General features: G+C 43.9%; 1 protein-coding gene across 1 annotated transcript in view; it reads left to right on the top strand.

Moving 5' to 3' along the window:
• The window catches only part of APOB (apolipoprotein B), a 37,313-nt gene that overhangs the window by 10,469 nt on the left and 11,075 nt on the right, over positions 1–15,769 (top strand). The window contains exons 11-25 of the mRNA XM_082744190.1: positions 192–309; positions 415–561; positions 1,247–1,458; positions 1,733–1,970; positions 2,539–2,715; positions 4,094–4,285; positions 5,364–5,531; positions 6,207–6,418; positions 9,173–9,355; positions 10,180–10,301; positions 12,077–12,287; positions 13,068–13,243; positions 13,365–13,552; positions 14,000–14,145; positions 15,100–15,473. Coding sequence (XP_082600316.1) covers positions 192–309; positions 415–561; positions 1,247–1,458; positions 1,733–1,970; positions 2,539–2,715; positions 4,094–4,285; positions 5,364–5,531; positions 6,207–6,418; positions 9,173–9,355; positions 10,180–10,301; positions 12,077–12,287; positions 13,068–13,243; positions 13,365–13,552; positions 14,000–14,145; positions 15,100–15,473 — 2,864 coding nt within the window. The remainder of the gene's footprint in view (positions 1–191; positions 310–414; positions 562–1,246; positions 1,459–1,732; positions 1,971–2,538; positions 2,716–4,093; positions 4,286–5,363; positions 5,532–6,206; positions 6,419–9,172; positions 9,356–10,179; positions 10,302–12,076; positions 12,288–13,067; positions 13,244–13,364; positions 13,553–13,999; positions 14,146–15,099; positions 15,474–15,769) is intronic.

Below are 15,769 nucleotides of genomic sequence, written 5' to 3'. Positions count from 1 at the left end.
GCTGAGGAAGACCCCCACATCTCTGTACTAAGATTATACCCCACCTTCCACTTTCAGACTCTCTTGCGTACTCTTGTTTTTTCCACTAGCTATGTTGAGAGCAAAGACTTGAAATAAGAAATATTCACACACAAGTTTGTATCTTAAATAAACTTGGCTGTGCTTGCTAAGTCCTAACTCTCATTCTGCAGCTATCATAAGGCTAACCTCTTGGTGACTCAGGACCTACTGGATGTTGCTGATTACCTGTTGGAACAGATTCGTGATGACTGCACTGGGAACCAAGATCACACCTACTTGATTCTGAGGGTACTTTCAGCCTTTTGTAGGACATGCATTGTTTCAGAAGCAATTTCTGAACACCCCCTACTTCTCCTTCTGCACCTGACTTGCTCTTGTTTCTTTTCAATACAGGTCATTGGAAATATTGGCAGAACCATGGAGACGGTAACCCCAAGACTCAGGTCTTCAGTCCTGAAGTGTATCAAAAGTACCGAGCCATCCCTGCTGATTCAGAAGGCTGCCATCCAGGCCTTGCGGAAAATGGAGCTTAATGATGAGGTGAAGTCCACAGAGGAAGTCCGAGTGTAAAAACTTTAGTCAGATTAACAAGGACTTGGAAAGAGATTCTAAATCTCATCATTCTACTGCTTTCTAATTGCCAATTTCAACAAGCCTCTTGACTGCCTAGCAGTATGTGGACAAGACAGAAATAATAGACCACAGTCCTACTCCAGCCTCAGAATATGAGATTTTAGTTACATGCTGTCCCCCTTCCAGATCAACCATCACTCTCACCTTAGGAAAACATGAACATGCTTGATTTCCACCATCTTCCCAAATTGGGTGCAGAACGCTTATTTATTTGGAAATAAATAAGAGCTTTGGAAAACGCCTTATTTATTCACTCCAAACTCTCACTTTCCCTTCCCACCTACATTCCTGCATTGAAATAACTTACAGTTAAACAGATTTGTTTTCACTTATAGTAGCAGATCTTCCTCAAGTCCCAACTTGAGTATGTTAATGCAGTTGGATGTAACGTGCATTTAATCTGAGACCCTTCCTTGAGCTGGTTGTTCTGAGGGACACTGGTGAGAAGATACCATACCAGCATTTGAAAAGTTATCAGAAAGAAATTTGACTTCTATGTAGTAAACCACCAGCAGACCACACTGGTGTTTGCCAGGCATGTTCTGTGTTCTGACCAAAGGACAGTGGTAACAGTCTCCTTTTTTGGGTACAGGTCCGGGAAGTCCTTCTTCAAGTTTTCCTCAATGATGCCTCTCCAGGGGATAAGCGACTAGCTGCCTATCTCATGCTGATGAGGGGCCCTTCCCAGTCAAATATTAACCAAATCATCCAGCTTCTTCCACGGGAACAGAATGAGCAAGTGAAGAACTTTGTGGCTTCCCACATTGCCAACATTCTAAACTCAGAAGAACTGTATATCAAAAAGTAAGTAACAGTAATTTTCCCACATCTGCCACAAAGGGCAAAGAGTAATTTCCCACCCCCTTCATTCCTAAAGGCCACTGCCTGCCCTTTATGGAGTGTTCTTTCTTCTGGACAACATGCACACAAAAATGCAGCAGTCCTGAGCCAAGCTCTTGGGCAAATGAAATCCAGATCGTTTGGTAGCATTCGGCAATCCATATTTCCTTGGGGTGAGAGAGACATGGATTTGTAACATGGTGAATAAGCTAAAAATATGCTCCCTGTTTCCATCTAGCTTGAAAAAGTCAGTGGAAGAAGCTCTGAAAGGATCTCAACTCCCAACCATCATGGACTTCTCAAAATTTTCCCAGAACTATCAGCTTTCCAAGTCTGTTTCCTTGCCCTCACTTGACCCTGTCTCAGCCAAAATTGAGGGAAATCTCATATTTGATCCAAATAATTACCTTCCTAAAGAAAGCATGCTGAAAACAACCCTCACTGTCTTTGGATTTGCTCCAGGAGATCTCTTTGAGGTATGTGTGAGACTTAGAAGAAGCTCCCATTCTTTCTCTAGTTCGGTACAACTCCATAAATAGAAAGTCAAGGTGGGGCATGAGCCAGCCTGGGAGGAGCTAAGATCAAGCAGCTCATTCCTACCATCAGTTTGAGGCCGCCTTCTTTCCCTCCTCCCTCGCCCTCCTGCCTTCTAGCTAAAGGTCACCTGAAGCATGACGCTGTAGTATTAAGGGAAATGTTGATGTCTTAGGGAAGCCCTTAGATCCAAAGCCAACAAAACACATGGGCTGTGCAATCAGACTGATCTGGTTCAAACCCCAAATTCATTCCCAATCTGAATCTCTTGTTTAATTGCTTATCCTCTCTGACCTTAGCCTTTTCTGGAAAAAGGACAAGTAACAAGTTCTGCCTTTCAAGATTCTTGTATGATTTAAAGAAGACAACTCCTGTGGTTGCCGAGTTCAGCTCCTACTGCATAGTATTCATTAAATACTTGTTTAATTAAATGGACATTAAAGAGGGATTGGAGGCTGACATGGAACAAAGCAACCTGATGGCATTTTCTTGCCTGATTTTCTTTCTCAGATTGGTTTGGAAGGGAAAGGTTTTGAGCCAACATTGGAAGCTCTTTTTGGAAAGCAAGGATTTTTCCCAGACAGTGTCAACAAGGCTTTGTACTGGGTTGATAACCAAGTTCCTGATCATGTCTCCAAGGTCTTAGTTGACCACTTCGGCTATACCAAAGATGATAAACGTGAGCAGGTATGTTTTCATTAAGAAAAGCTTTGGATCTCAATGCAAAACATTTTCCTCCTAGCCTAGAAGTCGTCAAGGAGCTATCTAACTGAAATGACAATTGTGGCTATTATTAACCAGTCCCGTGGAAGTAAAGACTATGGTCCTCTGCAGTTATAAGCCTCCTAGAGATTCAATGTGCCCAGGAGCCAGACTTATTAGAGGCGCTCTCCCATAATGATTACCTGTGGAAATTCTGGGGCATGGATTTGAATTCTGACCTTACTGTTTTCAAACTGTGCACACCTGAGAAAACTGCTTGATACTCTGTCTGTTTCTACGTCCCCAGAGTGCTAATAATCCATACCTCACTGGGTTATTTAAAGACTAAATGAAATAAAGTATGTAAAATGCTAAGCAGAGTGCATGACTGGTACTGATTGTTCAATAAGCAGATATTATTTTAATTTTTGAATTCTTATTTTCCTTATTAACCGCTTTCTTCGGCTCTTACTCGTATAGCGAGAGCAAAATCTACTTTGAAGCTAACATAAGCCCCCACTTAAGGAGTAGAAAATAGATTGTATAATCTGGAGTTTCTCATTCTTTAGTTTTTTGCTACTCCAAGTCTGATTCAGTCATTGGCTCACATCACGGTTTGTTAGAAACGCAGGTTCTGAGACCCCATTGAGATCTACTGCATCAGAACCTGCATCTTAATGACACTCCCTAGGTGACCTGTATGTACATTTCAGTTTGAAAAGCAGGGCAATAATTTACTCCTAGATGCCAACAGATGGCCCAAACCTCCACTTTCTAATTTACTCATGTCCCCGTGAGGCTGGGGCCCTTTGCTCTGTTGGAGTCTGTCAATCGTTCTTTTTTTTTTTTTTTTTTTTTTTCTCCCTCATGTATAAGCATCAGTCTTTGGTGTTCTTCTAATCTCTACGAAGAACTTATCTAGGATAAGGTGTTTTTCAAGGTTTTGGCCAATTTATATAGCAGCTATATTTTATCAAGAAACCCCTGGTATTCATCTCTCATCAGAGGAAAAAGGGGTAATCAGGAGATATCTTCTACTCTTGGTGAGCCCTAGCAATCCTGGGATCCTGGAGAACAGAGGTCCCTCTTATTATGTCTGCATTCAAGTTTCCAACAGCATGGAGACACCTCCTATCCCTGATAAGACCTCAGTTTCTTTTTATTTTTTTTTTTTTCATCTCAATTTGGTAAAGCTATCTATCTTTCAATAAAAGGCGGGAGTGATTTCGGCGGCTTCCCTATATCCCCACCTGTGTATTTATGTCTAACCCACCACGGCTGCAGCAGATGGCCCCACAGGAGGACTCTAAAGATGTGTGACGATGTTGACATCTCATTAGACATTTTATTGTTAAAATCCCAGGACATGGTCAATGGAATTATGCTCAGTGTCAAGAAACTGATCAAAGATTTGAAATCCAAAGAATTCCCAGAAGCCAGAGCCTACCTCCGCATCTTGGGAGAGGAGCTTGGCTTTGTCAGGCTCCATGATATCCAGCTCCTGGGAAAGCTGCTGCTAGATGGTGTTCACACTCTTCCTGGTATCCCCCAGATGGTAAGTAGGCCAGGCGCCATCACAAGCAATGAGATTAGCCCATGCCCTTTGTAGATCTCCCAGACCCCTAAGATCCTGTCCCACAAACCAGAGAAGGTGCTTATACTTCCTTCAGGGAAGCAGTTTGCTTTGAATTTCAGAAAGGAAGATTCTTGGATTGCAAAGAATTGGTAACATTTAGAAATTAGGCCTTTGATAATATTAGGTGTATCTTTTGAGGGCATCCATTTGTTCATATGTGTTTCTCTATATCTATGCTACAAGTTCTCTATATCAAATGATTATGAAATCATTTGTATAGTATTTGACAAACTGTCATCCACTATCTAAATATGAGTTATAGTTTCCATCATTATTAATTTATTCATAAGGGAGAAAAATGTGTAAATATATCCCCTGGTATTTGATAAATAATAATGTTGGCTTTAAGAAACCAGATTTCAAGTTATTTTCTAAAAATGTTATTTAAAAAAAATTCATACTAATATGTTCATCATCTCAGTAGCTTGTCAATTTAAAAAAAATGGTTTTGGGGTATGTGGATGGCTCAGTTGGTTAAGCAGCCCACTCTCGGTTTCACTTCGGGTCAAGATCTCAGGGTCCTAGGATGAAGCCCTGAGTCAGGCTCTGTGTTCAGCAGTGTGTGTATTTGTCTCTCTCTCTCTCTCTCTGTCCCTCCCCCACTCTAAAATAAATCACTCTTTTAAAAGAGTTGTTTTATCATAATAGATTATACTTCAGTAAGCCCTCATTTCCATGTAGACTCCAAATAACCAGAATTAATCCTTGCCATCCAAGGCTACTTAAAGCTCAGAAAGCTCTGAAGCCCAGCCCTATTCTTAAGTGACTCTGAACCACTAGTTCAAAATGACATGGTATCTGGGAAGGGCAATTTCTTACATCCCATTCTGTTGAAACCAGTAATCATGCATTTGATCAAATCCTCAGCTAATCAAAATATGCTAGTCTGTTCCTTTCTGGATAAAGAAGAACAGTTACTGTCTGAGATGTGGGAGACTGCCTTTCACAAATCCCACTTGGATGAGGCTTACTTGTCATTGCCATCTTGGATCTACAGATTAGAGAGGCCATCAGGAAGGGCTCAGTGAATGACTTGTTTCTTCACTACCTCTTCATGGACAACGCCTTTGAACTGCCCACTGGACTTGGATTACAACTGCAAGTCTCCTCCTCTGGGGTCATCACTCCTGGAATCAAGGCCGGAATGAAGCTAGAAATAGCCAATGTAAGACCCTGTTCACTTTTTCATTCCTCAGGTGGTTCATTTCCTCCGCGGCGGGTTTCTTGTACGATTTTAAAATGTGTGTAGTTCAAGTTGAAGTACATCATCCCTGTCATCACCTTATTCATTTTTCAAAAATTTTTATTTATTTTTTAAATTTCTTTTCAGTGGTCCAGAATTCATTGTCTATGCACCACACCCGGTGCTCCATGCAATACGTGCCCTCCATAATACCCACCACCTGGTACCCCGACCTCCCACCCCCCTGCCCCTTCAAAACCCTCAGATTGTTTCTCAGAGTCCACAGTTTCTCATGACTCATCTCCCCCTTCCTCATTTTTATAAAAAAAACTTTAGCATTCCACTAGGAGGCTCCACCTGGCTAGCTCCTAGCAGTAAGGAACAAGCTATTCTCAAGAAAATCTGATTCCTGTCCTCTTTTCATCCTATTCCGTTAACTTTAAGCAGCTCAGGCACTTCCTGGTGCTGGTATCAGTGTAGTGTGGCTCTGGGGAACTGACAACATGGCTTTTCTTCCTCCAAAGAAATCACAGTAATGTTTCCTGAGGCGTGAGTGGTCCAGACATGTGTGCCCAGGGATGGGGAAGGGTGGTTGATCTGACTGCACAGGGACATGGGTATTTAATGAAGCTGAACAGGTCATTTTCTGATATACAGTTGCAGATGGGGCTGGTGACAAAGCCCTCTGTGTCTGTGGAGTTTGTGACAAACATGGGCATCGTCATCCCAGACTTTTCAAGGACCGGGATCCAAATGAACACCAACTTCTTCCATGAGACAGGCCTGGAGATGCAAGTTGCCTTGAAAGCTGGGCAGCTGAAGTTCATCGTTCCTTCTCCAACGAGGCCAGTCAAGCTGCTCAGTGGCAGGTAATCCATCCGCCAGAGGGGACTAGCCAGTGTGAGAGGGAGAGTGGAAACTGGGTCGGTAGGACTTGACTGCCTGAGATAATTCAGGGCTCCGTGATCTTGGGGGTGTTGGGGGAGAGAAGGTAGTGACTTACCTAGTTTTAACGTAGGTTAGACTCACCAAATAATACCAATTTCCTCGACTGTCCAGGTTTCACCAAATTCACATTTAGGACTCACTGATTAATCACTTAATAGATTATGTTTTTTTGTTGTTTTTCTGTTTGTTTTGAGAATGAAGAAACATAAACTCTAGAGAAATCATCCTTGGGAAATGAACCTTTTTTTCACAGGAAAAATACCAGGGAACATACTAATCTGTGGTAGCTAGCTCAGTGGATAAAGCATGAGAGTCCTAATCTCATGATTATGGGAAGCAGCATATATGGAGAGCTCCATTTCAATGATATCCTTAAACACTGATTTATCTTAGTTTCTATATCTTGGACTCATTAATTTGTTGATTCCAGAAGAGTAAAAATAGTATTTAAGTGCCTAATGCATGAAGCATGTGGAATGAAATACACCTGACCTTCTAGTGCTTACACATGGAATGAGATATACCTGATCTCTGGCACTTAGTTCATGGGAAGGACATAGGAATATCAAGTGCACGCTGAGAGGAAACACTGGAGGACATGAAGTTCTGTAAGACCTAGTCTGTGGCACTCGGGGAAAGCTTTCTGAAGAAGGCCATGCTTGAACTGCTACCTGAAGGCTGTCAGAGTTCTGCAGACCAAGCAGAAAGAAATGAGTGTTCCCAGGCCAAGAGAATGGCTTGAAGGAAAAAGAACAGTTCAGGAGCTGCAAGAAAGTCAAAACTCAGTGTGGCAAAGCTCACAGGGGTCATGGAGGGAAGTGGCAGAGGCTGGCCAGGGTCCACCTTCTGAGCCACCTGAAGGATGGTGGACTCTTCTGAAGGCAGAGGACTTTAAAGGTGGGAGCATAGATAAAGAAAGGCTGGTGTTTTAGAGGACACGCTCTGACTCCAAAGTGGGGCATGGATGGACAAGAAACATGGGTGGGGATGGGGAGACTGGTTGGAGTCTGTCACATCCAAATGTGGTTGAGAGATGCTCGTGACCTGAACCAGACGAGGGCCAGGGGTGGTGTCGGAAGGAGCAAACCTACTCCAGAAACTCTTCCGTGGTGGAAACATGAGCACTTGGTGATTGACCAGTTGCAAGGTGAGGAAGAAGAGGAAGAACAGTGGGGGTGCCTCTCGCTGAGACAGGGAGAGGTTTGGAGGAAGTTAACAAACTCAGTTTGGGATGTGCCTCATTTGAAGTCCTGTGAGACCACCGGTTCTAATATCCAGCTGGGAGTGGGACCAATGGGTCTGAGCTCGGTAAACAGGCTGGAGCTACAAATACCAATTTGGGCATCACCTGCAGAAGGAGGTTGTTGAGGTCAAACAGCAACTGGTGTAGGGTGAGACGCGATGGACTAGGACAGACATGTAGAAAATGTGAATGTGTGAAGCAGCAGAAGAGAAGCAGGAAAGCGTAAGGAGTAGTGTTCAGGGAGGTGGAAGAAGGGCCGAAGTTGTAAAGGGTCTCAGCAGCCCAAGAGAGACCCAGGAGAGACCGCCAGGATTACCCCATAGGCAGCTAACGCTGACAGAGTTCCAGCCCACCAGCAAGGCTAGCTTTTTGGGTACCCTTAAAATGAGGAAATAATACTGAAAGAAGAACATGATATTTCCAAAAAAAAAAAAAAAAAAAAAAAAAAGTATCCTTGGATGAAATCAGCACTTTGTTGAACTTTGTTGGACTTACTAATCTTTTTAAGTCCATTCTTGAGAGGAGAATTCTATCTATCATCTGTTCAGAGGTCAGGGACTCTAAAGTCTTAATCTAGCCATAAGTGAGCAGGTCTCCCTAATGCTCCTGGGAGATCAAGGAAGATAAAGCCTAAGAAGGTCCTCTGGAGTTAGGAGCAAGAAGGTGATTGGAGATGCTGACGGAGGCAGGCCCAGAAGCGTGATGGTGTGGTGTCAAATCACAGTTCGTGAGAGGCGTGTTGAAAGAGTGAAGACCATGAGGCCTACCCGTTTCTTGACTGTGAGAGAGACGAGGGGGAAGCAGGGAAAGAAAAGGGTGCGTGTGCATGTGTTCACATGTGCACACGTGTCATGGGGAAGGTGTGCAATGGAGAGGTGTGCGTGATGGGAGAGATGTGCGCGGGGAGAGGTGTGCAATGGGGGGGCGGGGTGAAGGAGGTGTGCGGTGGGGGAGGTGTGCGGTGGGGGAGGCTTGCAAAGGGAGAGGTGACTTAGACTTGTTCCGTGTGGGAAAGAAGTAGAAATAAGCTAATACAGTAAGAGTTACCCTTGGGCTTCCCTTCACTAACGGAAGGAAGGGGCACACCTGAGTTCAGGGCTCAGGGATCCTTATTCAACATCTGAGTCTCTGTTTCCTCTGTAAAATAAAGAGCCTCCTAATGCCTGCCATTGTGGGGATCCCAGCTAACAAAAGCGAACACCTCAGGGCAATGCCTGAAACCCAATAGTCCCTGTGTTTGTTGCCTTGTTGATGTTTGTGCTGTTCGTTGTTTCTGAGTGAATGAGATAACCTGAGGTGGGTGCCGACAGAGGGGAGACAGAGAGCACGTTAAGGGGGCACATGTTGGCACTGCGACCTACGTACGGCCATCAGTGGTGTTCACGTCCACTGGTACCATGAAGGTAACACAGGTTTCTTCTTTCTTCCCCAGTAACACATTGTATTTCGTCTCCACTGACAAGACAGAAGTGGTTCCACCTCTCAACGAGAACAGGCGGTCCTGGTCAGCTTGCAAGCCTCTCTTTCTTGGCCTGGACTACTGTACCTCAGGCACTTACTCCACCGTCACCTCCCTAGAACTGGCCTCCTACCATCCGCTGACCAGGGACACCAGGTCAGAGTCGCTCAGTGTCTCAGCCTGCATCTGCTCCCCTTCCACATTATGGCCACTTGGTGGGGTGAAGGGAAATCTGTGTGTTATAAGAGGCCTGTGCCACCAGCCTTGGGGGGCTGCACCATCCTTGAATTACTTAAAATAGCGGTCCTCTGTCCAGCACACCTGAAAGGCACTCCTATTCCCCCCTAAACTTTGAGTAGGACTGAGTTTCTTCATAGATGAGGTGGGGCGGGTGGGGGTAGAGGCCGCTGGAAGGTAAATCATGAGCCTAAAAGAGGTCCTAGCTCAGAAAATAAACAACCAAGATGATTCTGGCTCACTCCCTCCAGGGAGCTAAAGCCCTTGTACATGTACAATTGTACCAGTGTACTCCTTTGAAATCATCTCTTTATAGATGGTGTCTCCCTTTTCTCCCTTATGCATTAGGGAGTGGAATCAGAACACAGATTCCACTTTGCTCCTAATTCAGTGTCCAGGTTTCTGAGCCATTTCCCCTGGGAGCCCACTGAAGTGTTTGAAGCGCCAGCCGTGCTTGAGGGCTCCTTGTCTTCAACTCTCTCTGCTCCCACTGCTTCTTGTCAGCTTTGCTGACACAACCAGTCAGCTCCTGCTCAGTGTGTCCAAACCCCCTGGGGTCTCCCCCTGCCTTGGGTTCTTGGAGGGATGGAAAGTGATCAGAAAGGTCCTCCTGAGTGAGGGACAAGAGATGACATTAAAATAAGGGCCATACGTGGATTGCCATGGAGGAGGAGTTATTTGGGGGTGGTTAACATCATCACCGAAAGCTCTAACATTGTGCACATGCCCTGGGATGTCTTTAGATTTGAACTGGAACTGAAGCCCACGGGAGAAGTTGAGCAGTATTTGGCCAGCGTAACCTACGAACTGCAGAGAGAGGCTGGCGCCCCGGTGGACACACTGACCTTTGTAACTCAGACAGAAGGCAAGTATCTGGAAAGGGCTCCTCCAGCTCTGCCTCGGTCTCAGATCCAGGACTCACAAGGAGCACTGACTAATTTACTGAATTTAACAAATATTTACTGTGGTCAGGCCCTTGTAAGAGCAGAGGCTAGAGCAATGAAAGTGGTGATCAAGTCTCTGTCCGCATACCGTTTACAGCCGACAGCCAAACACGTAACTCTTCAGAATCCCAGACTGGTGCTGGGGAGAAAAATAGTTAAAGGGATCTAGGGAATGTCTAGAGTGACAGGGAAGAGGAGGGGGTGGGGGAAGACAGTGCCATTTGACATGATAAGGGAAAGGGTCACTGGTAAAAGAACGTTAAAAAGGGACTTGAAGGAGATAAGGGTATGAACCATATAGAAAGTGTTACAGTCTGAAGGGCTCATAGGTGCAAAGGCCCTGAGGCAGGTGTATGGCTGCCAAGTTTGAGGAGAAGGAGGAAGCTGGTATGACTGAAGAGGAGAGATCAGGGAGGAAAATGGTAGAAAGTGAGGTCACAGAGATAGGGGGTAGTACAGGAAGGACGTGTTTGTAGGTCGTGGCAAGGATATTGGCTTTTACTGTGAGTGAAATAGGAAGTCACTGGAGAGTTTCCATGATTTGATCTATGTTCATAGTGGGGAAAGACGTTACGGGGGACAGGGACATTGCAGTGGGCTGTTGCGGTGATCCAGGCCAGAGATATGGGCACTTAGGATTAGAGCAGAAGCAGAAGAGTTCTAATAGTTGGATTCTGGACATATTTTGAAGTTGGGGTTTCTTGGGATTTGCTGACAAGGTGGGTGTTGAAAGTAAAAGAGAAGATGGAATCATGATGAAGTTTTTTGGCCCAAGGAACTAAGAGTGGAGTTGCTGTGTACCTAGATACAAAATGACTGGTGGAGAAGTAGCTTTTAGGGGACATGGCAAACTTAGATGCTCACCTTGGAAGGTTTTTTAATGTAGGGATAGTATGTCGCAAAATTAAATGAGAAAAACAAAACCCACAAGAAATGAGGTACATGCTGGGGAAAAAAATGGTCACGTAACAACTTTCCAAAGGTATAAAATGGGCAATCCTGTGAATTGAAAACCTAGGAATCTTGTGACAAAGGAAGGAGAATTTGGGGAGAGGGGAAGCCAGGACTGGCATGGCTAGGAACCAAGAAGGGTGTCACAGGTAGAGAGTCACATAGAGATGTCCTCTCTGTCTGACATAGAAGGACCTCGAGGCTTTGTTGTTCCCTGACTTTGCCAGGTGTGCCCCATGTCAGATCTTTTCATTCCAGGTCCCAGTGCCTGGAATGCTCTCCCTCCTGAACATGGTATGGCTCAGACCTATTCTTCATTCGGGTCTCTGCCCACACCTTGCTGCATCAGAGAGAACTCTCACCACCACACAGGAAATAGCACCTCTCTATCCCTCTCTTTATTGTCTTCCTAATTTTTACTTTTCTTCATGAAATCTAGTATCATCTGACATAAGTAAGATGATTATTGCCTGTGCACCCCCCACTTGAATGTGAGCTCTATGAGGACAAGGTGAGCTCTATGCTCCCCAATACCAAGAGCAGGGCCAAGCATACGACAGGCAATCAATAAATATTTGCAGACTGAACAAATGTATAGTTAGGAATTGAAGGTAAACTCCTAAACTGTGTCCTCATTTGAGCACATTGAATGATTACTTAGAATTTCTCTGCCTTTTCCTCTCCTTCCTTCCTAAACATAGCTTCTGAATACACATGTCTTGATTCTCTCATATACCCTTGCTAGGTGCAAAGCTGACCGAGGCTACTATGACGTTCAAATATAACCGGCAAAGGATGACGTTGTCCAGTGAGATCCAAATTCCCGATTTTGACGTTGACCTTGGTACAGTCCTCAGAGTTAGTGATGAATCTACTGTGGAAAAAAAATCTTACAAGCTCACTTTGGACCTTCAGAACAAGAAAATTACTGAGGTTACTCTCACTGGCCACATGAGGTATGGAAGGCTTGGATGATCTGACCTGAACAGCAGGCCCTTGTAGCTCTTCCTTTTTAACTGTAAGACTGACCAAACCAGGGGCACATGGGTGGCTCAGTTGGTTAAGCATCTGCCTTCAACTCAGGTCATGGTCCCAGGGTCCTGGGATCAAGCCCCACATCGGGCACCCTGATCAGCAGGGAGCCGGCTTCTCCCTCTACCTCTGTCTGCTGCTCCCCCTCCTTATGCTCTCTCTCTCTCTCTCAAATAAATAAATAAGTCTTTTTAAACCTTTTTTTAAAAAGTGATGACCAAACCAGGGGCATCCCCAGTCTGTGATCCGAGGGGCAGATAGAGCCCTCAATACTCTGACCATCTGCACATGTCTAGTTGGACCTTCCTACTATTCACTGGGCACTTACTACTCATCAGGCACTGTGCTGGGTTCTCTGAAGGAATCATCTCAGTTCTTATAATAAACTGCAACCTACATATGAGTCTCCATGTTTTATAGATAAGAAAATGGGAGCTCGGAGGGGCTAAATAATTTGGCCAAAGCCAGAGAGCTAGTAAATCATACAGTGGGATTCAGACAATTTCTGAAAATCATTCCTTTCTCCCACACCTCCTTGGAAAAGTCCCGCATTTGTGCCAAAGTCAGCTTCAGACGTCAATGAGCTCATTTTCGGAGCCGTTCATGTATCTCATTTTTGTGGCCACAAATGACACTTTTGTTTAATCCTATGTATCCCCTTGGGATGGATAGTCATTGATATCAAATCATTTTCTTTTCAATAGCTACAACAAAAAGGAAGAAGGCAAAATCAAAGGTGTTATTTCCGTGCCCCGTCTGCAAGCCGAAGTCAGAAGTGAAATCCTTACCCAGTGGTCTCCCACAAAACTACTCCTCCTCATGGACTCGTCCGCCACAGCTTACGGCTCAACAATTTCCAAGAAGCTGGTCTGGCGTTATGGTATGTACCTCCTCTCCCCGTGAGTACTTCCGAGAGCACCGTGGACGGGAGGGTATTTCTGAGAAGCATGGGTTAGGACTGACCTGGTCCTACAAATGATGTCTCACATGTGCACTTTCAGACGAAGAGAAGATTGAATTTGAATGGAACACAGGCACCAACGTGGATACCAAAAAAGCAGCTTCTAATTTCCCTGTGGATGTCTCTGATTATCCTAAAAGCTTGCATATGTATGCCAATAGTCTCTTGGATCACAGAGTTCCTCAAACAGACATGACTTTCCGGCACATGGGTTCTAAATTAATAGTTGTAAGTACAAATCAGTCAGCTGATAAATACATGGTTAAAAGAACTAATTACATACTTAACTCTGAGTTAGGTGAAGAAGAGTATCCAAAGATGGATATGCTTCCTACCCCAGGGAATTCCTGGGGAGCAAACAAATATGAATGCATGGTTAGTTACCCAGTTACACAGGCCATATGTGATAAATACCTAATGAATATTACTAACCTTCAAAGGAAGCTTCAAGACCTTGGCTAGGAGTTTGCCTATGTTATATATTCTTTTTATAAAATCCAGGAAACGATCGATGATGAACACCCCAAATTCATAATTTTCTGTGATTTCTTTATAACTTTCAATGCATTATTCTGCTTAATGATTGATCTGTCAAATATAGATTATCACCTGATGTTAATTATACTTTGAGGTCCCTCCATACCCTTTGCTCTAAAAGCTTCTTTTATTTTGTAGGCAACAAACACATGGATTCAGAAGGCATCTAATCATCTTCCTTATGTCCAGAATTGGCAAGATCAACTCAGTGGACTAAAAGAATTGTACCTCCAGAAAATGGGATTGCCTGAGTTCCACATCCCAGAAAACCTCTTCTTGAAAAGGTAAAAAAAAAAAAAAAGAAAAGAAAAAAGAAAAATGAAAAATTTCTTGAACCATGGAAAGTGAATGGAAGGTTTTACTTAGCATAACTTAGACTCTTTTTAAATTTACCTTTTTAAGAGAAATAATTGAAGCATCTTAAGGAGATTAATAACTCTCACATAAGCATGATGGCATTTTTGCTTTATGGGTCATGGGATCTGAATGTGAACACCAATCCAGTCAGAAAGAACCTAAGAAAGTGATTGGGGGATTCTGGTACATTCCCACAAAGAGGTTTTATGCACCACAGACTGAATTTGAAAGCCATCTAGTTTTCCTCTGTTATAAATGAACTATTATAATAGTCCACTGTATGTGCATAGTATTGAAAAAATTTCAAAGGGCTATTAGGTATGTGAGGCCAGCTCTGTGAGATGGGTACTATTATCCTCTCTATACAGATAACATCACTGAGATTCAGAGAGGCATAGACACATAGCATCACCACTCCATGGAAGCTAAAACTATAGCCCAAGATTACTGCCCCTACACCACACTCTTTTCACACACCCAGTTGTCTCATTTCAGTTTGGCAAATAGGAAGTATCAAATGTCACGTGTGTGTAAGATGCTACACTAAGTGCAGTGAGGAGCTAGAAACCAGGTAAAGTATCATCCTTCCTCCCGGGAAGAACATGTAAGCCTTGACAACTGAACAGGTTAATTATGTAAGCAGAATTGCAACATGTTCTTTGAGATAGATTTAAGGGACTGGCTCTTGGAAGGTTTTTGAATTGATTTGAGTCTTTGATGGTTGGAGGTAAAAAGCAGGGTTCTGGACACAGGGAGCAGCATGAGGAAAAGGCAGTGTGGGTTGGGGTATGGGGCACATGTGCCACTGCCTCTGTCAGAGAGCAGGGAACTCTGAGTTGTTGATGTCTGACTGTGGGGATGTTGTCTTTCTTTCATTTTAGTGATGGCCGTGTCAAATACACATTGAACAAGAACAGTATGATAATTGAGATTCCTTTGCCTTTTGGTGGAAAATCCTCGAAAGATCTAAAGATGTTAGAGACTATTCGGACACCAGACCTCAACTTCAAGTCCGTAGGATTCCACCTGCCAGCTCGGGAATTCCAAGTGCCCACTTTTACCATTCCCAAGTTGTATCAACTGCGAGTGCCTCTTCTGGGTGTTCTAGACCTCTCTACAAATATCTACAGCAATTTGTACAACTGGTCTGCCTCCTACACTGGTGGCAACACCAGCACCAACCACTTGAGCCTTCAGGCTCGGTACCACATGAAGGCTGACTCTGTGATTGACTTGCTGTCCTACAGTGTGCAAGGTGAGCCATGGTTGGGTAGAGGATACACAGGGTGAATTCATTGCACGCTCTGACAGGATAGTCTCCTCTGGGAAGGAAAAGACTTGGGCTTTCTTACAGATATTTCCCTTCTATTTAGAATCCTATTCATTCATTCATTCATTCATTCATTCACTCAACTAATAGAAATATTAATTAAACGTATAATATGTACCAAGCATTCTACTGGGGCATCAACAGAGTAAGAAGGCAGCTAAACTGATAATGAAAATTTAGCATAGGAGATACTATGAAAAATATAGTGGAAAAGTACAAGG

The sequence above is a fragment of the Mustela nivalis genome, assembly GCF_964662115.1.
Source record: "Mustela nivalis genome assembly, chromosome: 8".
Classification (NCBI taxonomy): domain Eukaryota; kingdom Metazoa; phylum Chordata; class Mammalia; order Carnivora; family Mustelidae; genus Mustela; species Mustela nivalis.
The sequence above is the reverse complement of the archived record's forward strand: the minus strand, read 5'-3'. Positions and strand labels throughout refer to the sequence as shown.